General features: G+C 40.8%; 1 protein-coding gene across 1 annotated transcript in view; it reads right to left on the reverse strand.

The window, feature by feature from the left end:
• The window catches only part of LOC112137716 (centrosomal protein of 120 kDa), a 23,310-nt gene extending 2,348 nt beyond the window's left edge, over positions 1-20,962 (reverse strand). Inside the window, exons 1-19 of the mRNA XM_024260158.2 lie at positions 20,750-20,962; positions 16,351-16,507; positions 16,146-16,260; positions 15,922-16,066; positions 14,757-14,905; positions 14,490-14,687; positions 14,200-14,418; positions 12,317-12,482; positions 12,039-12,240; positions 10,570-10,719; positions 10,161-10,343; positions 9,995-10,091; positions 9,053-9,220; positions 8,894-8,983; positions 6,195-6,287; positions 4,617-4,778; positions 4,423-4,545; positions 3,226-3,324; positions 830-975 (exon numbers count right to left, since the gene is read on the reverse strand). Of these exons, the coding sequence (XP_024115926.1) occupies positions 830-975; positions 3,226-3,324; positions 4,423-4,545; positions 4,617-4,778; positions 6,195-6,287; positions 8,894-8,983; positions 9,053-9,220; positions 9,995-10,091; positions 10,161-10,343; positions 10,570-10,719; positions 12,039-12,240; positions 12,317-12,482; positions 14,200-14,418; positions 14,490-14,687; positions 14,757-14,905; positions 15,922-16,066; positions 16,146-16,260; positions 16,351-16,507; positions 20,750-20,798 (2,711 nt within the window). The 5' untranslated portion in view covers positions 20,799-20,962. The remainder of the gene's footprint in view (positions 1-829; positions 976-3,225; positions 3,325-4,422; positions 4,546-4,616; positions 4,779-6,194; positions 6,288-8,893; positions 8,984-9,052; positions 9,221-9,994; positions 10,092-10,160; positions 10,344-10,569; positions 10,720-12,038; positions 12,241-12,316; positions 12,483-14,199; positions 14,419-14,489; positions 14,688-14,756; positions 14,906-15,921; positions 16,067-16,145; positions 16,261-16,350; positions 16,508-20,749) is intronic.
• Between the last annotated feature and the right edge of the window lie 477 nt (positions 20,963-21,439).

Consider the following 21,439-nt stretch of genomic DNA (forward strand, 5'->3'; position numbering starts at 1 on the left):
CAGAAACACATTTTTTGGCGAGCCGCGAGCAGCAAATTCCCCGCGCTGGGCACGTGAATATGTCACACAAATTGCGTTTGGTGCTTCAAGGCTCCTCCTCCGCCCAGCTGATTGGAGGAAGGAATGAATGATAGACAGAGGCGCTGGACAGACAGCCGATGTCCCGCCTCCAGAGTCATATACCTCACTGTGATTGGTTCATTCAGCTCTGCACATAACAACTGTCATTCATATCAGCCTTGCGGGCCGCACTAACAGTAATCTTTCATATGAAGACGGGGGCCGCAAATTATCATCCTGCAGGCCGCAGATGGCCCGCGGGCCGCGAGTTTGAGACCCCTGGTCTAGCAGAAATATTAGCTAATCTCCCAAATAGCCTAAAAAGCAAAAAATAAAAAAAAAATGCCTGAATTAGCTAAAACAGCTAGCATGTAGCTGAAAAATAGTTAAACTATAAAAAACCCTAAAAACAAAAAAGGCCTAAATTAGCCAAAATAGCTAGTATGTAGCTGAAATATTAGCTAAACTCCAAAAAAGCCTAAAAACAAAAAAAAACAAAAAAAGGGAAAAAAAAACTGAATTAGCTAAAACAGCTAGAATCTAGCTGAAATATTAGCTAAACTCCAAAATAGCCTAAAAAATCTTAATAAATGCCAAAACAGCCAAAAAAGCTATCAGAATGCCATTATAACTTGTAACTTTACTACACTCTGACTCCATATAATATAAATAACAACTAATTGACTTTTAAATTAGTCGATGACTATTTTAATAGTCGATTAGTTGACTAATTGTGGCAGCCCTATTTTCCAGGTCTTCTGTTCCTCACCTGTTGAGCTCATTCCGGATGTTCTGCAGCTCCTGTTTGTCCTGCTGGACCGCCTCCTTCTCCTCCGTTGCTAGGTAACGCAGCCTCAGTGCTTCCAGCTCTGCCTGCTGCTTCTTCAGGCGTGTCATGGCGTTCTCTTGTTCCCGCTGCACACAAACATGGAAGTTATTGGGTCAGACCAGGTTCTGCAGGACCTAAACTCCTGACCTCCATCAAAGACCCACAGCAGCACTGTGAGAACAGAAACACCTCAGAAATGTCTGGACGATAATTCTCTCACCAACAGAACTGGCCCAGTCCACAGCCCCCACTAAATGCTCATAAATTAGTGGGCTGGACCCCCCAATGGTGTTGGCATTTCTCTACTCGTAAATGATCAAACCAAAGCTTAATTTGGGACCATGAAGTCCAGCAAACGGTTCTGCAACAGTTCAGCCAGACTTAACGGGTCAGAACCAGGGCCTGGTGATGTTGAAGCTCCAAGGACTTGCTCTTTACAGTGTTTGGAATCAGAAATATTAGCCAGAGCTTTGGGACCAGCCTCCATGTTGTGAAGCACTACGCAAAAGCGCTTTACATTTAAAAACCAGCAAGGGCGAGAACCACGGCAACGACCTCAGAACAAGTCAGCAAGCCCTGATATGATAGATCCCACAGGAAACACTGGGGCTAAGATCATAGGAAGATCATAAAATTAAATACATAAAATGTATTTTATGTCTGGTGATGTTCAGCAGAACCACAGCAGCTCCGTCTGGATAATTAAACTAACATTTTCTCTTCAAACAGACAGAAAGCTGATTTTCACACAGCGCTACAGAGAAAACACAACGTGGTGTTGGGACAGACTAACTCTCTGTGGGGCGCTAACTGACACCCCTTACAGACTGTTATAAGGCTAATTACAAGAAAAACAAACAGGGCAGACTGAGGGTGTTTTCTCAAAAACAAACGATTAAGATTTAAAGTGCTAAAAGAGAAGGATTTTCACTACTAACATCAAAGCTCACTTTCTTTCTGAGACCCAAACCCCTCAGAGACACAGGGAGGAGCTGGACCAGAACTATTATTAAAAGGTAGAGCTGCCACAAATGGTTATTTTAATAGTCGACTAATCACCAATTATTTTTTCCGATTATTCGACTAATCGGGTCATGCACAAACTGGATGTTTAACACACATCTTAACCATCATTAGCTTTAAACCAACCCAAAATGAGATATATAGCATTACCTGTGATAAGACTACAGTAGAGTGAATGCTGTCAGTGAAATTTGGCCGCTGAAGATGCTAGTGATAGCTGAAGATGCTGAAATTGATAGGTAAAAATTCTGAAGTTGATAGCTAAAAACACTGAAGCTGATAGCCGGCTAAAATATTAGCTAGTAAATGGCAAAATTAGCCTAAAAAAACTGAAAAAAGCTCAAATTAGCCAAAAAAGCTGGCAACCAGCTGAACTAGCTAAGATCTTAAATAGCCTAAATGAACCAAAATAGTTAGCATGCAGCTGAAATGTTAGATAACCTAAAAAATAGAAAAAAACCTTTATAAATGTCAAAATAGTCCATAAAGCTAGCAGAATAACAATATAAGTTCCAACTTTACTACACTCTGACTCCATATGATATAAAGTAATGACTAATCAACTATTAAATTAGTCGTCTACTATATTAATAGTTGATTAGTCGACTAATCCTGGCAGCCCTATTAAAAAGTGAAATGATTTAACTTTATATAAAGTCACTTGACAAATTATTTTATAAACATTTAAGGTGAAAATCTTAAGAGTTTTTCTTCTAGAGATCAGAGACTGTGAATAAGCCTCAGGCAGCAACTCAGCTTTGAGACAAACAGCGCCCTCTTGTGGAACAAGGACACAAAACTTGTGTGATGGAGTTTGACACCCCTGTTGTAAAAGATATTAAAAGATATTAAAAAATTTTTTTTTTAAATTCCATCTCGCCCAGTACCAAGTCTAATCAATCTGAACCATTGATTTCTTTTCCTCTCTGCATTAGTTATAAAGGAAGAGCTCACAGCAAAGCCAAACCGATCAGCCTCTTTTTGAATCTATAAAAATAATTTTCAAACCCAGTTTAGTTGAAATGGATTCAGTTTCTTTTTACAAAGGACATTTCCAAATACATTTCTAAACCAGCTGGATGGGAACGACATTTGATACAAGTCCACAACTGAGACCTTCAGAGACCTGAACCACGCTGCTGCACTGATGTCTAAAATACTGGAGAACTTCCTGAAAGGAGCTTTGATCAAGAGGGTCATCAGCAGATCCCTTCATGACGGATCTGCTGATGCGTCTGTTATTGAAGGTTTAATGAAACAGCAAAGGTCTTTGAAGGTGAAGGGTTCTGCTGGGTCAGAATCCAGAACCGTACCTGTTTGATGCGAGCCAACTCCTTTAAGGCGCGCCCCCATTGCTGCTTGTAGTGAAGCTTGGACTTGGTGGTGGACTCCAGCTTCCTCTCCAGCTCCACCTTAAAGTCACAGACAAACCTTCAGTTCAGGACAGAGACTGACCCAAACCAACAAACCACACTAGAGTGTGAATTAAAAGCTGTTTGTTTTCTTTAACTCAAACAACAGTTCTGTTGGACCACATGTGTTCAAGTCAAGGCCCGGGGGCCAGATCCGGCCCTCCAGATCATTTTATTTTATTGTTATTAATGACCCGATGTTATCTTGTGCTTATTTCTAACTTGTATAATTTTGACAAAATATATTTTTATGGAGAGTAAAATATTGAAAGTTATTTAAGGTTTAAGTTGATTTATTCTAGAATAATATTCCTGTATTTTTATTATTCATAATTATGTTAAAAGGTTACTGTTTTAAAGTTTTAAAAACTGGCATTCTGGTAGCTTTTTGGACTATTTTGGCATTTACCAAGATTTTTTAGGCTATTTTGGAGTTTAGCTAATATTTCAGCTACATGCTAACTGTTTTGGCTAACCTAAGTTTTTTTTTGTTTGTTTTTTAGGCTAATTTGGCATTTAGCTAATATTTTAGCTGGTTATTAGCTTCAGTGTTTTCAGCTATCAGTAATTTTAACAATCAATTTCAGAAAAAAAAAGAATAAAAAGGAGAATTGCTGAAATCCATCCGACATCCGTGTCATGGTTCAGATCTGGTGTAATGAACACTCCATTTTATTTCTCTACACATTTAAACTCTCTCAGTTTTTTCAACAACCATCACAGTCAGTAGATTCATACTTTTGGTTTTGTTCCCTTTTATTCCTAATTTTAAAGCTGTTGTCTATAAGTTGAAGCCTGTTGAGAATCATAACTTCATCAAATTTTCAAAAATTCTGTTCAAACTTGTAATTATTCCCCATTAATTTACTCTACAGGTAAATAGAAAAAAATATTGAAATTTTTAGCATTTTCAGTCTTTTTGAAACACTTTTAAAGCTTTTAATTCTCTTACCTTTGATTAGAAAGTTTGCATTTTATTCACTTTGTACTTTTTTTCATCTCTTAAGAACAATCAGCTTTGTAAATCAGCACCATCACAAACTGTTCTGCAGGAGTAACCAAACAGATGCAGTTCTGGAGGGTTTAGGAGTAACCCACCTTCTCCAGGGTGAGCAGGTTGATCTCGGACTGCAGCCTGAACTCGGGCCTGACGTTCTGCTGCTCTCTGAAGAGCTGAAACTCCTTCTCCAGCTGTTTGAATCGAGACTCTCCGTCTGCAATCTGACAAACATCACAGCATTCTCAACATGACGGACCCGATCAGACGCTCTGACGGATAAACGGATCGGTACCTGCTGCAGCAGCCGGGCTCGCTCATCCTCCATTAGTTGGACCTTCTCCTTCTCCAGCGCCACCCGATGGTCGCACTCACGCTGCAGCCTCCTGCTGCTCTCCTGCAGCTCCTTCTGGGTCAGCTCGTGCTCGGCCCGCAGCTCCCTCTGCAGGCGCTGAGTCTGCACCGGAGACACAAGAACCCAATGATGACAATGGAGTTTGACTTCAAGGATGAAGATTGGATGGAGGATTTTATCAAGCTGAGGGTGTATTTTATTTTGAAAGGAACGTGTATGTGCTGCTGTCATAAGTAAAAGAAGTAAAAACTCATGTACAGAACGATATAACACTTATAGTTTAATTTTTGGCTGCTTTCTGGTCACAAAAGCATAAAGCTTATTTTTGGAAACAGAGAGGCGGGACTTTGTGGATCTCACTGGGTTTAGTTCTGGAAGAAAATGGATCATTTTTAGAGGTTGCAGAGTCCTGATCTAAACAAGACGGCTGCTCTCACCACAGCGTTCCTTTCAGTCTTGATGACACTCTTGAACACTCCTCTTTCTCGCTCTGTTGTTCTGGACTGCTGACCCAAAGTTTGAAGCTTTTCTGTTTTTTCTAACAGTGCTGTGAGCTCAGTCACTGCAGTCTCTGATGCTTATAGGGCAAGTCATGCAGGAAACATGGAGGTCAGTCTCCGGTCATGCATCAACTGTGCATATCAAATCTTCTCTGAACACGGCCAACATTGAGAGTTGTCATATGCATAAAATAATAGCTTCACTAATGAACACAAGCTTCTAATGCACATGCATTAAAGTCAAGGCCTGGGGGCCGGATCCGGCCCTCCAGATCATTTTATTTTACTGTTATTAATGGCCCAATATTATCCTGCGCTCTTTTCTAACTTGTGCAATTTTGACAAAATTATATTTTTATGGAGGGTAAAATATTGAAAGTTATTTAAGGTTTAAGTTGATTTATTCTGGAATAATATTCCTGACTTTTTATTATTCACAATTATGTTAAAAAGTTACTATTTTTTCAGCTACATGCTAGCTGTTTTGGCTAACCTAGTTTTTTTTAGCCTAGCTTGGCATCTAGCTAAAAACCAGCTTCAGCGTTTTTAACAATCAATTTCAGCTTCTTCAGCGGCCAAAATCAGCTTACAGCATTCACACGAACATTATCACAGGTAATGCTATATATCTAGTTCATAATTATGTTAAAAGTTACTGTTTTAAAGTTTTAAAAATGTAGTTTTAGAATGTTCAATAAATGTTTATCCTGTACGACCCGTGACCTAAACTGTGTTTTGGATTTTGGCCCCGTGTGCGATTGGATTTTGAGTTTGACACCCCTGTTTTAATGGATACAAACACAAACTCAGCTTTTGGCATAAATCAAGATTCTCTCAAATGAGAAGGAAAAGACTTGCTAAAAACACTTTTCGCTTGACCATCAGGTGGTGCTGGATCACGACTGCAGACAGCTGTGAAGAGGAGCTGAAACACTGAGGAAGACTGAGCTCCGACACGTTTGATGAAGCCTTCATCCTGTCATGTGTGAGACAGAGTGGGATGTCAGGAGGCTCTGACCTGCAGCTCAGCCTCAGCCAGCTCCTTCTCTCTCCTCTCCAGGTCCGACAGAGTCTTCTGGAGCCGCTCCTCCAACCGGTTGTACTCCGTCTCCTGCAAACAGACCCAGCTTCATTCAGCTGCAGACGTGAACGGGTTCTGTTCATGGAGCCTATCGGGTCAGCTGGACTGAAGATGCTCTGAAACTACAATAAGCCCTATAGTAAAGAGTTAAATAGTATGTAAAGTATGTAAACGTGTTTCATCCCATCAATATATATGTGGTTTAATAAATATTTTACCTTTTAGTAGTTGGTACATAATTTCTATTTTTGCTACTAATTGTCTTAGTAATTAACAGATGTTTACTTCATTGGAACAAACAAACATGTTGATATATGTGGAAAAACAAACAAAAACTACTAAAGAGATTTTGTGAGATTTCCCAGCAGACTGAACCACCAGGTGGCAGCAGCTTTTTAAACAAAATTAATTTAAATCCAAATCAAGCTTCAGATCTCCAGATTGAATATTCCTAAAAAATGATAAAAGTAGCTGGAACCAGGTCAGTGCATCAGTAAACCATCAGGTAGCTTGTTTGTCCAAATTGACCCCATTATGCCTAAAATGTATTTCCAACTATGAAAAAATTTTTTAGTTTTTGCTTTTAAGTAGATACTAAATCCATGTAAGTTTGGAGATTTCCATTGAGTGAAGGGATTAAAACAATCTCATTCCAACAGAAATAAAGCTGTTTACACTCCGTTTCCAAACATTTTCTCATCTCTGTGGTTAAAATGAACATGAATGAGGACTGTACTGAGTTTGATTTTGATAACTTTACAGGGCCGGCCCTGGGCATAGGTAACCTAGACAGCCGCCTAGGGCACTATCTGGTGAGAGGGGGTGCCAAATTGAGATTTTTTTTTCTTCTTTTTTACAGTTTGACACACTACTCATTCATTCATTTTCTTGACCGCTGTGTCCCTTTCGGGGTCGCGGGGGTGCCGGAGCCTAACCCAGCTACTGAAGGGCGAAGGCGGGGTACACCCTGGACAGGTCCCCAGTCTGTTACAGAGCCTTAATCACACCCGTTCACTCTCACATTCACACCTAGGGGCAATTTAGAGTCACCAATCAACCTATGAAGCATGTTTTTGGACGGTGAGAGGAAGCCAGAGTCCCCGGTGAAAACCCACGCATGCACGGGGAGAACATGCAAACTCCACACAGAAAGGTCCCAGCCGGGAGTCGAACCGGGGCCTTCTCGCTGTGAGGCAAGAGCGCTAACCACTGCGCCACCATGTTGCCCGACACACCACTAATTTCGTGTAAATACATAAAAACTAGGACCGGGAATTGATAAAAATTTTTTACAAATTAATCGCAAATCTGGAAAAAAATTAATTGCGGTTAATCAACATTATTATTTTTTTGCGTTACAGTTTTTGCCAACCACCTATTATCTGCAAATAATCATAATATGAAATCACAGGCAAAATTGTACATTTAGAACATTTATTTTTAACCCTTTGGAACCTGAGGTCTTAAACTCTGTTTTTGTCTATTTACCTCTATTTTCAATCTGAAAGTCTACCTGCTGCTTATTTGGTATAATTTTAATCAGCACAACCACTGTTATGTGACGCTACCTTCTGGAAAAAATTCTGTCTGGAAAAATGTGATTCATTTTGCTGTGGAAAACCCAAAAATGTTTAACAAACTGTTTTTACAACATAGAATGAAATGGTTTGTTGGTGTTGGTGCGTCTTTAGAACTTTAAGGATGAAAAAAACAGCAAAACAAGCCCTCAGGGACAACTTTAAGGTTGAAATAGGAGGGAAGAGGAGGAAAAAGGAGACTCCAGGCAGAGATTTGTCTGTATTGTTTACATTTAGTTGCTGTTTGTTCAGATAAGTATTTCTTTATTTTCTTTTTTGCGTGCAATGATATTCGTGTGTGTGTGTGTGTGTGTTGGGCCGCAAAAATCACGTTTTGCCTAGGGCTCCATGCAGCCCAGGGCTGGGCCTGCTCAAATGGTAGTAGTTTTGTTTTAGATAGACTGTAAGTTTATGGACCACCAGATGGTTGGTCATGAGATGATCTGGGTTTCATTGAAATTATGAAGAACCAGGAACCAGGCAAACACAAAACACATTTAGTGTTTCCTGCCCATTAAACCAACGAGGAATCTATAAAATATTTTAACAAAACTTAACAGTGACTTAACATAACACCCTCCTTTGAGGGCCCAAAGCTCTTCACAGTCACAGACCCATTCACCCATTCACATACACATTCATACACTGGTGGTGGCTCCACTGCCGTGCACTGGCGCCAACTTCCCACCAGAGGGAATTTGGGGTTAGGCATCTTGCCCAAGGACACTTCGACACTTGGGCGGGCAAGGCTCGCTTCCGATCAGGAGTCGACCGCCCTACCGCTGCACCACGGCCGCCCAAAAAAGGCTTTTCTCGTGCATCTGGGGCTGCGCTGCACGAGCCACACTACTGTGGCATCACCCAAATGTTCCCTTTTAGCGAATCAAAAAAAAAAACAATTTGTTTGCATCCATCGCAGTGTTTTGTGTTTATTTGCCATAATCAGGATTTAATGAAAACTGTGTCATTGTGAAATTGTGTTTTTTCGACATGTCGCATATATGTGGAAACGCAGCTACTGATCACTGTGAGAGTGATGTGTGTGTTTGCAGACTCCACCTTCTTCTTGACCAGCGCCTCCCTCTCTGCGTCCCTCCTCCTCCACTCCTCTGCCAGCGCCTGCATGTGCCGCAGCTCCTTCATCCGCAGCTAAAACACAAACATCCTCATCATCCCCGCTTCCCCCCAGCAGACTGAACGCGGTGTTGGAGTGTCTACCTGATCATCAAACAGATCCTCCTGCTCCTCCTTCCACAGCTCCAGCTCCAGAGCTGTGCGGTACTCCAGGGTGTCTCTGGGGGCTGCGGGCGCCTGTGACGGGCTAGACGCTGGAGGTCTGAGCGTTGGTGGAAGAGATGGAGGAACTGTTTGTAGTGGAACTTCATTCTGGAAAAATACAGAATAAACATTCATCTAAACAAGAAGTTGTTAGAAAAAAGTAAAATAATTTGTATTAAACCAGGAGTGTCAAACTCAATCACACAAGGGGAAAAAATCCCAAAACACAGTTTAAGTCACGGACCGAACAAGATAAACATTTATTGAACACTTTAGAACTACATTTTTAAAACTGTAACTTTTTAACATAATTATGAACTAGATACATAGCATTACCTGAGATAATGCTAGTGTGAATGCTGTAAGTTGATTCTTAAAGTATCTGCACTAGCATCTTTAGCGGCCAAATCCAGCCTTCAGCATTCACACTAGCATTATTACAGGTAATGATATATATCTAGTTTATAGTTAGTTTAAAGCTAATGATGGTTAAGATGTGTGCTTTACATCCAGTTTACGCATGACCCGATTAGTTGACTAATCTGAAAAAAATAATCGGTGATTAGTCGACTATTAAAATAATCGCTTATGACAGCACTACTCGGGATTCACAACAATTTGAATAAAGAAATTCAATTTAGGGTTTAATTTTCTCTATATACGTCCTCCATCATAACAAAAAAGCCACAATAAAAAACACTATTCTCTTTAAAGTAGCTTTTTATAGGGTTAACCAGTTTGTTCATCAATTAACACTGAGAAGTCTCTCTTTACTAGCATTAGCTAGTGCTGCTTCAAGTTTAGTAACCTTTACTCAATCCCAGAGAGATTCGAACTGAAGACGTTTGATTCTAAGAAGATGAGAAAACCTGCAGCTCTAACCTGTGAGGAGTCCAACACCTCCACCTGCTTGGCTTTGATGAAGCCCAGGTCCTCCAGAGTTGCCACATAGCTCAGCTCTGCAACCTTCTCTGTGGGCCTGATGATGGAGGTACAGCAGTCAGCACGAGGGAGGAAAACCAGCAGGTTCCATTAGCAGGTTTCTTACCGCTGCACGTGGACCACAGCGATCCGGTCCTGGTAGATCTGCCTCCAGCCTGGCTCTCCGGTTGGGCCCGTGAACCTCGTCTTCTCTGTGCTCAGCAGGTGGGAGAGCTGGATGGAGGCTCGTCCGAACAGCTCGTCACTGCTGGTGGTGCCCTTGTGCCAGAGCTCCACCACCAGAGGGACTCTGCAGCGCAGAGAGAAACCGTAGAAATCCTGGACGCTTAAACACAAAATCTTTAACTTTTCAACCATTAACACCATCATTCCAGTAGATTCTGAAGGAGAAAAGCGACTCGCGAGCCGCTTTTGATCGTGTTAACAATTACAAAATGACATTAAATCAAAGAATATAAACACTGGAGCTGTGAAAAGGTTAAGCAGGTGTGATTGTTCTGCAGGAGGGATTTTACCTGAGGAAGGTGTTCTGCAGCTGCTGGGGCAGAGAAGCAAAGTTGAAGGCGCAGTAGGACTGCGGCAGAGCCGCCTCCATGTTCCTCTGCAGCTCCACGGGAGGGTTTGTCATGATGGGGGCGGCGCTGCCAAAGAACTGGTACGAATACCTGAAACGGAGCAAGCGCACAACAATCAGACACAACCATCAACAGGGTTCCTACAAGTTTCTTCAACGTTTGAAGACTTTTTTAAGGCCATGCATGTCAAACATGAAGACCAATTTGTCACACTGTTTTTAAATGTATTAATTTTATTCGCATTTTATGACATGTTGTTTGTGATCTGTGCCATGATGCTTTGGTGTTGTACTGTCACAAACTGGATGTAAAGCCTACATCTTAACCATCATTAACTTTAAACTAACTAAAAACTAGATATATAGCATTACCTGTGATAATGCTAGTTTGAATGCTGTAAGCTGAACTTGGCCGCTGAAGATGCTAGTGATGATAGTTGAAGATGCTGAAAGTGATAGCTGAAAACGCTGAAGCTGATAGCCAGCTAAAATATTAGTTAAATGCAAAATTAGCCTAAAAAATGAAATAAACCTAAGTTAGCCAAAACAATTAGCATGCAGCTGAAATATTAGCTAAACTCCAAATTAGCCTAAAAACTGAAAAATTCCTAAATTTCCAATTGTTTTCCTGGAATGCCGCTCCGGACCGGTCCAGCTTACTTTCACCCCCGAGTACATTCATGTGACCTGTTGCACTTTCAGTGAATGTTAAAGTTTGTGAAAGAGTTCACATATTGCCCTAAAAAGAAATGTATGTGCAATCTTTTTTTATTACTCTTTAATGTAGTTATGTATATTTAAGTATTTTTGTCCAAAAATGAATGAGAGAAATACTTGTTGCGACAATAAGCTAAAAAAGTTCTTTGCCAATTTTACCACACATTGCATTCAAATAAGAGTACAGAAAAGTGAATTATTGTCTGAATGTTTTTGCATGTTCGGATCCCGGTCTACCAAGCTAACAAGGTTACTGGACGTCTTAGTCGGGGACCCCTGCTGTATGCTATTAATCTAATTATTTCACTAATACATTTTACAATATGTGAACTGTATCAGACTAATATAAATATATTCAAATCATATAATAGATTATTAATGCATTTCTAAACAAATGTTCATAAATGTGTAAACTCTAAATTTAATTAAATTGAAAAATCAAAAGAATAAAAAAAAAATCTGAATTTAATCAATCTTGTGAATCAAATCAAATTGTTTCTGGAAATTATAATCGATATCCAGCTCTTTGGTTTGTACACATCTTAGTTGGTTTATTATAAATTAGGGGGAAAACCTTGATAGTATAAAACACATGGAACGAAGATTGAACAATGTCTGGGCTTCTGTTTGAAAGCTGTGAAGACATAAGAACCGGACCGGGTCGTGTCCTCTGAACCGGACGTTTCTCCTCACCTGAGCATTGCTGAGATGGGATGAGGCAGGCTGAGCTTTCCCAGACTGTGAAGGTCCAGAGAGAAGCAATAGTGATGAGCGGAGGAGGGAATGGACACTTTGGGAGCAGACACGCTGACGGATGAGGCTCCGCCCTCCGCTGCAGCTGCAGGTGGAGCCTTGGGTGGAGCATGAGGAGCAGGTTCAACATGTGCAGCTGGACCTGGGCAGGAAAACCCAATTAACTGCAAAGCTCTTATTTTGAAATACCTATTTGAAGTCAGGCTTCAGAACCTCACCTGCTGCTCCATCCTGCTCCCTCTGGAGTTCCTCCTGCAGACTCTCTGCTTCACTCTCTGTGTGAGGTGACAGTGGAGGAGGAGGAGAGCGCTCAGGAGGTTTCTGGACTGAGGAGTAGCTCTGATGTCTGCGCTCAGCTGGAGGAGAAGGAGGCTTTGCTGCAGACTGAGACAAGAGACACAACCAAGTCAACCTCCATCCAATCCCATGTGAACAACAGAGAGATGGACCGATCCGGTCCTGCTTCAGAAGGACCTCCTCTCCGTTAACTATGAAAAACATTTCTGTGAACTGAAACATTTTAGTTTTTCACAGACCAAAGCAGCCTTTTAAAAAAGAATTTTAAACAATAAAACAAACTAAAAACCCCAAATCAATAAACGTGTCTGTGAACTCACAGTTTTACATAAAATAAACTGGTTAAAAACGTAAAATGAAAGAGTTATTTCCTGCCATTTTCTAAATATCCATATGTTTGTGGCTGAAATAAAAAACCCCAATAAGAGAAGTAAAGTAAAAAAAGAAAGAAACTGAAGGTTGAATGTAAGTTAAAGCTGTAAGCAGTGTGGGATGGCCCGCAGGTGAGACCCGCCCACACGCACTATCGCCGCTCTCGCCGCCTGTCTTTACGAGTCATGGACCCCTACCTATGACCCGAGCTCACTTGATAAACAACCAATATGCACCCCTAACCCCGCCCCCTTTCTCTTTCTGTAAAGCAGGTCTGAGATGTGTGTCAGAAATTGATTGAAAACACTTTTTTCCAAATGGCAGCTTTTCCGTTGGTTTTATCTCCATAGCAACCATTTTATGTTTTGTTCGACTGAGGTCACCGAACAGATTGACGGTAGTTTCATAAGAATCGGCAAAAGTAATTTTTGGATTTCCTTAGCAACGAAGGTTATTTGCTAAAAATGCCCACGTTCCTTATATGTTCATATTCTATGTTATAATACTTGTTAAAGCTTCAGCCTGGGATCTACATATTCAATTTTCACATCAATAAATTGAACCATGTGCATGTATTAAGACTACACCAAATTTGCGAGCTCACCACGCACACAAAATCTACAACTTCTAATACCATTAATTAATGGAATTTTGTGAAAATTGGGAAAACAAAGATTGATTTAATCTTATGTGAAAATCACCAAAAATCAGATTTCAAAACAAAATAGATAATAAAACTTTTGGGTTGGTTGTAGACTCGGGCTGTCGACATGTTTGTGAAGTTTTGTTAAAATCGGACAAACAAAAGTGTCGTTTTCCCAAATTGATGAAAAATGTGAAAATTGCCAATTGTCAGATTTTACCACTAGATGGCTGCCAAAGCGTGGGTCGTATGGCCATCCCATAATAATTTCAAAAGTCCCCAGGCTTACCCCTGACACGTGTCCTTGGCTTTCGTTTGCATATTTTAAAAATATATTTTTGGCCCTATAAGCAATTTTTGGCCACTCATTTTTTTGGCAGGAACGCTGGCCATGATGTCATCATTTGGGGGGGGTGTCGTTTACGCAAAAAAAAATATTTTACAATTTTCTCTGTGTGTGTGCCAATTTTGGTGATTTTTTGAGTATGTGGCAGGGGTCAAAGTTTTGTAAAACGGCTTTGCAAGAAAGTGGAAGAATAATAATAGTGAAACATTTATGTGTTTCACTATTATTCACTGTGTGTGTCTTTGTGTGTATATTGTGTGCTGCTACACACCGGTCGTGTCTGTTTGGGCTTAGGTCTTTCCTTTGATGTCTTTTTATGTCTTTTTTTTGTTCCAAAAATACTATGGTCCTTGCAGTCAGTGACTGCTGCTGCAGGCAGTAACAACAACAACAAAAGAAAGGATCTCTGTGTTGTCCAGTTTGGTGTTGTTTCTTGGAGATACCTGTACAGGAAGCTCCTCCCTCCTCAAAGTAACAGCCACTCCGACGGTGGGCTGCAGGTCGGGGGGCAGTGCAGGCAGTTTTGTGCGTTTTGGCGGACAAAGAACAAACACGCCCTCCACTGTCGCCGACGACTTCTCCAGGTCAATGGAAACTGCAGCCAAACGCGAGAGAGACACGTCTGTGCTGCCGAGGGAGTGATTACCACAGCACAGGTGAACCTAAGGGGCAAAGACAGGTGTTCAGTCACACATGAAGAAGCTGAGGCAGGTCATCCTGAACTCTGACTCGCCTGCAGGCCGGGCTGCTGCGACAGGAAGGTCTGCAGGATCTGCTTGCTGCTGCGGATGCGCACAGAGGCGCGCTCCGGCTCAAAGTCGGGACTCAGCAGGTTGTGGAAAGGCTCGCTGGTGATGTCGTTGCCGAGTAAAGAGTAGTAGAAGAAGAAACCGGAGTCTGCTGTCGGCAGCTTCATGGAGCTCGGAACCAACTGCATTAAGAGAAGCTGCAGAGTGAACCTGAATGGAAGTCCTCAAATGTCCCACTGTAGTTCAGTTACCTGCTCCAGCCTGGAGGCAAACGCCAGGGTGACGGACAGCACGAACATGTCCACGCAGCGATCTGGAGGTCCCACCTGATGGTAACCTTGGTCTGAGATCAGCACGGCCTCCAGCTTGTCAGGGAGCAGATCAGTCACTGAAGAGGAGCCTGTGAGGAGCAACGGCGGTGAGCCTGAATACCTCCAAACTCATCCAGTCTGACAGCTTATTTTCCAATCCTGATGTTCCCTGATAACCAGGGAATTCACCGTTTATGATCATATTAGTGCTGCTATAAATGATTATTTAGTGGTCGGCTAATCACAGATTATTTTTCAGATTAGTCGACTAATCAGGTCATTCATAAAGTGCATAAGCTGCTAAAAACTATGTTCACACTAACATTATCGCAGATAATGCTAGTGTGAATGTGGTAAGCTGAATTTGGCCAGTAAAGATGCAAGTGCTGATAGTTGAAGATACTGAAATTGACAGCCAGTTAAAATATTAGCCAAATGCCAAATTAGCCCAAAAAAATAAAAAAGGCCTAAGTTAGAACGCCATTCTAACTTTCAATTTTACTATATTCTGACTCCATATAATATAAAGTAAAGACTAATCGATTATTAAATCAGTCGTTGACTATTTTAATAGTCGTCAATTAGTCAAATAATCATGGCATCCCTGGATAATATCATGGATTGATGCATATTTGTTTTCCATACATCCAGAAACAAACTGATGCTTTTTAAATTATGATGTACGATAGTGATTTTCCGGCTTCTTTTCTCTTGCAAAGTGCAGCTCGTAAAGCAGGGAGGGAGAGATGGAGAAACGTCTCGTCTTTGTGGTGCGTTCTGTGCTGTTGTCGGACCGCTATGCCTGCACCGTGAAGCAGTACTGATGAGGGTGAAACTTTTGGGGGGAGCAGACAAGTTGTAACACAAGTAAATACTGAGTGTTGAAGCGTCTGCAGTTTAGGCGTTTAATTATCGGTCCATTTTATCAGCAATTTTTTTTCTTATCGGAAATATTGGTGCGACTTCATGATGTTCATTATCGGACGATAATTATTGATGAGCGATATTATTTTGCAACCCTACTTTTTACTGCTGCTTTCAGTGCTTATTTGCATAAATGTGTGAAATGATGTAGTATCAACCAAACAGTGGAGAAGCTGCTGACCTTGTCGGGGCGGGGCCTTCTTGGCCTTAAATCTGTCGGGGGAGGATTGGGGGGGCTTGGAGTCGCTCTCGAGCATCAGGCTGAGGAGGAGGGCCGGCCTCTGTTTGGTGTATTTGCTGCTCAGCAGCGGGTACCAGCGCGGCTCCTGACAGAAAGCAGACCATCATTATCTCTGCCTCACATGACCACAGGAGGGAGCGTGGTCACTGAGTTTAACCACTCACCTGCTGCACCTCTTGGACGGAGCGCAGGTCCAGGATGATGTAGCCCACGTTCTCCCTCTTCTTACTGCTGGGGTCGAGGGTGAAACATTGGAGCTTGATGGGAGTCCTTTGCAGCCTGATGAAGCAGAGTTAGTCAGAGGTGGCCAGAATCATCAACACCTTCCAACGTGAGAGCTGGAGAAAGAGACCCAAGAGCGCTGCAGACCTGTGCTGGTGCAGCGTCCGGCGGTCCAGCTCCCAGGCCAGCTCGGTGCCGAACTGCGGCTGCTCGCGGTGCTCCACCGGGTCCGTGGACAGCTGCTCGCCATCGAAGCTGGCCTGCACCTCCAGACTGAGGCGGGGGCTCTTTGGAAACTGACGACCTACACAAGCATGAGGGCGGGGTTTCAGTGACACACTGGAATCATCTCTGTTTCACACACATCCTAAACATCATTAGCTTTAAACTATCTAAAAACTAGAATATAGCATTACCTGTGATAGAGTTAGTGTGAATGCTGTAAGCTGAATTTGGCCGCTGAAGATGCTAGTGCTGATAGCTGAAGATGCTGAAGTTGATAGCTGAAAAGGCTCAAGCTGATATCCAGCTAAAATATTAGTTAAATGCCAAATTAGGCTTAAAAAACGTTGTTTAGCCAAAACAGCTAGCATGCAGCAGAAATATTAACTGAACTCCAAAATAGCCTAAAAACAAAAAACAAACAAAAAAAACTAGTCAAATCAGCTAGCTTGCAGCTGATATATTAGCTGAGCTCTAAACTAGCCTAAAACACTGAAAAAAGCCAAAATTAGCCGAAAATACCTGGCATACAGCTGAAATATTAGCTAAACACCCAAATAGCACAAGAAAACTGAAAAAACTAAATTAGCCAAAATAGCTAGCATGTAGCTGAAATATTAGCTAAACTCCAAACAGCCTAAAAAACAACAAAAAAAAAAATACTAAATTAGCCAAATCAGCTTGTACGCAGCTGAAATATTAGCTAAACTCCTAATTAGCTTAAAAATTTAAAAAAAGCCTTAATTGGGCAAAACAGCTAGCATTCAGCAGAAATATTAGCTAAACTTCAAATAGCCTAAAAAATCTTAGTAAATGCTAAAATAGTCCAAAAAGCTAACAGAATGCCATTATAACTTAACTTTCAACTTTACTACACTCTGACTCTAATATAAAATAACGACTAATCGACTATTAAATTAGTCGTTGACTATTTTAATAGTCGATTAGTCGACCAATCGTGGCAGCTCTACTACTCATACAACCAAGTGACACATGAGTAGACTCATCTTCTCATTAAGCAGACAGTTTACCTAAACAGCATCACGAGGGAACACATATGAAAACAAGGAACTATACAGCTGCAGCGGGCAAACATAATCCTGATAAGAAAACACACAAGATTCAACATTATTCCCACACAGGATCACAAAACCTGCAGCTTTTGTGCCAGAGTTCAAACTTATCCCCCATCACCACTAGGCATAGGAGTCAAGGATGGTTTAAAAACAAAAGCTGCATCTCTATCCAAAAAAGTGACCACTCAGTTTCCACTCGTGTTTCAGTCACTATTTAGTTGACTCTGATCAAAGAATCCTTTAGTCACATGTAGAAGTTTCTACAGGAAAAGGTTTTTGTTTTATGGTAGATGATGAAAATGATACATGCATCACATGGCAACAGCACACACTGTTGTGGTTTCATTGTTTGGGTACGCTATGTTGAAGGAAGCTGGTCAATAATCAACAGAATTAAAATCAGCCTCTGTGTGACACTAACCTAAAGAGAATGTGGCAATAGATTACTTGGAAAAAAATAAATATCACTCCTCTGCCTAAATGTGGACCCACATCAGTTTCCAGCAGAGCACACAGATAGAGAGGACGCAGAAGTCACAGTTCCACCTGGAGCAACAGAGACTACAGCTCTGTCTTTATCCAGTCCTCTCTCATTCTGGAGGTCAGATGGAAAGGCATGACCACGATTGGCCTCCAACTCTCAATCTGCAGGTGGAGCTACAGCTTCTAGTCCTCCAGCTCCTCAGCTTTATCACTTGTTCCCCACAGGGCTGACTACTAAGACCCCTTCTGATCACCCCATCCATGGCTGTAACCTCCACACAGCACAGCAACATACTGGTGCAGACTTAACAAGTTGGAGCAAGAATTAACACACAAAAAAACTCAAGCTGGTCATAGACTTCAAAGGCGTTACACCGTTCTTCATTTCTGGAGATTATAGAGTTTAAGTCTGGGAATCTAGCCTGGTCAGCAGACATCACTGAGGTTCTAAAAAAGGCCCAGCAGACCCTGCACCTACTGGGAGTACAGAGAAAAAAACAAAACATCTTCCAGAAACTGCTGCTGATGCTCCAGAGTGAGCAGCATCCAAACATACTGCAGGGACCTGGTTCACCAGCAGCAGAGAAAGGGACTCCACACAGTTATGGAGACTTCAGCTGCCCTCTACTACTGCTGCCACAATTAGTTGACTAATCGACCACTAATCAACTATTAAAACAGTCGACGACTAAATTAATAGTCGATTAGTCGCTACTTTATATTATATGGAGTCAGAGCAGGGGTGTCAAACTCAATCACACAAGGGGCCAGAATCCAAAACACGCCTTAGGTTGCGGAACGAACAGGATCAACATTTATTGAACACTCTAAAACTACATTTTTAAAACTTTAAAAACTTAACTTTTTAACATAATTAGGAACTGGATATATAGCATTACCTGTGATAATGCTAGAAGACATGCTCCATGCTGAATTTGGCTGCAAAATATGCTAGTGCTGATAGCTGAAGATGCTGAAATTGATAGCTGAAAATGCTGAAGCTGATAGCTGAAAATTCTGAAGCTGATAGCCAGCTAAAATATTACCTAAATGCCAAATTAGCCTAAAAACAAAACTTAGGTTGCCCAAAACAGCTAGCATGTAGCTGAAAAAACAGCTAAACTCCAAAATAGCCTAAAAATTCTTAGTTAATGCCAAAACAGCCCAAATAGCTAGAAGAATTACAATTTTTTAAACTTTAAAACTGTAACTTTTTAACATAATTATGAATAAAAAGGCAGGAATATTATTCCAGAATAAATCAACTTAAATCTTAAATAACTTCATATTTTACTCTCCATAAAAATATATTTTGTCAAATTTAAACAAGTAAGAAATGAGATATCAATTAATAACAAACAAAAATACAATGATCTGAAGGGTCGGATAGAATGACCCAGAGGGCCTGTCAGGTACCCCGGCCCTCGGGTCCCCCGGGCCTTGACTTTGACACATGAGTTAGAGTGTAGTAAAGTTGAACAAATCTATTTAAGAAACATGCTAGCTTTTTTGAGAATTTGACATCCACTAAAGTTATTGGGGCTAATTTGGAGTTTAGCTCATATTTAAACAATACACAACAAATCTTTATGTATTAAGGATTTTTAAGCAATTTTACAACAAATGTTTTAAAAATTTAGGTCAACTTCAGCACCCACTCTTTAATAAAATTTAGTCTTTTAGTAAAGATAAGATTTTGCAAATAGCTTTAACAATTTCAGCAAATCCCTTCATTAATAAAGTAAGTTGCGTCACCATTTTCAGTAAAGCTTCAGCATCTTCAGCAACTACTTTCTAGATTAATAAACTTTGATCTTCATTGTTTTTAAGTTATATTAAAGCTAAGGGTGGTTAAGATGTGTGCTTTACATCCACTTTCGTACATGACTCGATTAGTCGACTATTAAAATAATCCCTTGTGGCAGCCCTGTCCTCTGCGCACACCAGCTGACAGTCCATCTGACCTGCTGCCATCAGGAGGCAGGAAGTACAGGGCCATCAGGTCAACAGACTCACAAACAACAATACTCACAACAAACACGTGTGGAAAAAATAACATTGACAGTGCAATATTAGAGGAAAATCATGAGCTAAATATTGCCATAAAGGAGTTTTACCTTTTAATTTGTCATTAATTTCTCTACATAAAATTACCATGCCCCTTCTTTTTCTCTTGCTGTGTTTGACTCTAAAGCACTCTGGAATGTCACTTTTTGGCTTCATGTGATTTAAATACATTTCTACTCATTTCTTAAATCTAAGATCTATGTGCATTTTTGTTCAGATTAATTTACAGGGAATTAAAATGAACAAAGGTGAAACAATGAAGCTCAGGTGTCCCTGACATAAACATTAGATGAGTGAAGGAGGATGTTCTGTTGTACACAGATACACGTCTCAAATCCTTCAAAAGCCATGCTTAATTTTTATTTAGATGTAAAGCTTTAAAAAGGCGAATTACTTAAACGTAACAATACGCTTTATAATACTGAAATACACACTGCTACGCAGTGGACTTGTTAGAAGTACTTTTATTAGTAGTGGTTGCAGTAATCTGGTTTCCCAGAATTCCCTCGATTGTTTTGCTGATTTTCACCGATCTGGCAACAACGAGTGTAAACTAAAGTACTAGTGTCGCTGTGAGACTCGCTATTTCCACTCAAACTCCCCTAAAATGCGTGTTTCAAAGAAATATTAATCAATTTTTCAGCTTAAAACTTTCAGGGAGAACCAACGAGAGGCTTTGAACCCGAAAAACGGCTTACCTTCCAGGATGGACACAACAATGAGAAGTTGGTCTGTCTTCGCGGCCATGTCAACATCTGCGCGGATTTGAGGGAAAAAGCTTCGGTCGAATCGAGAAATCCCGTCTAAAGACCGCCGTTACACTCAGAATGATGTTCCAGGAAACAAAGTGGACCGGCGGGGATTTAACTAAGACGAAGGCGGAGGATAAACCGCCGTTACATCAGGCAGCCGCTCTGTTGTCAAGCTTTGGCGCCACCCATTTCATTTAAAAACTAAAGTGACCTTAGACTCATTATCGCCACCTGCTGGTTGGAGGTAGAACTGCAGTGTAATTCAAATGAATGTTTTCTTCAATCCCGATTCTACTTGAGGTAAAAAATAATTTATCATGAAACTAAAGCAAACGACAGTATTAAACGTTTTAAGTATAATATGAAACTAATTTTAACACCAAAAAAATTCAAAATAAGACCCTGTGTCACACAGGACCATCTCAATGCAAAAAATGTAGTAGCAGGAAGTGTAATGTCAACAGTGATATATATTTATATATATATATCAGTGCTGCCACAAATGGTTATTTTAATAGTCAACTAATCACCGATTATTTTTTCTGATTAGTTGACTAATCGGGTCATGCGCAAACTGGATGTAAAGCACACATTTTAACCATCATTAGCTTTAAACTAATCAAAAAAAGAATGTTT

Source organism: Oryzias melastigma, linkage group LG9, assembly GCF_002922805.2.
Source record: "Oryzias melastigma strain HK-1 linkage group LG9, ASM292280v2, whole genome shotgun sequence".
Classification (NCBI taxonomy): domain Eukaryota; kingdom Metazoa; phylum Chordata; class Actinopteri; order Beloniformes; family Adrianichthyidae; genus Oryzias; species Oryzias melastigma.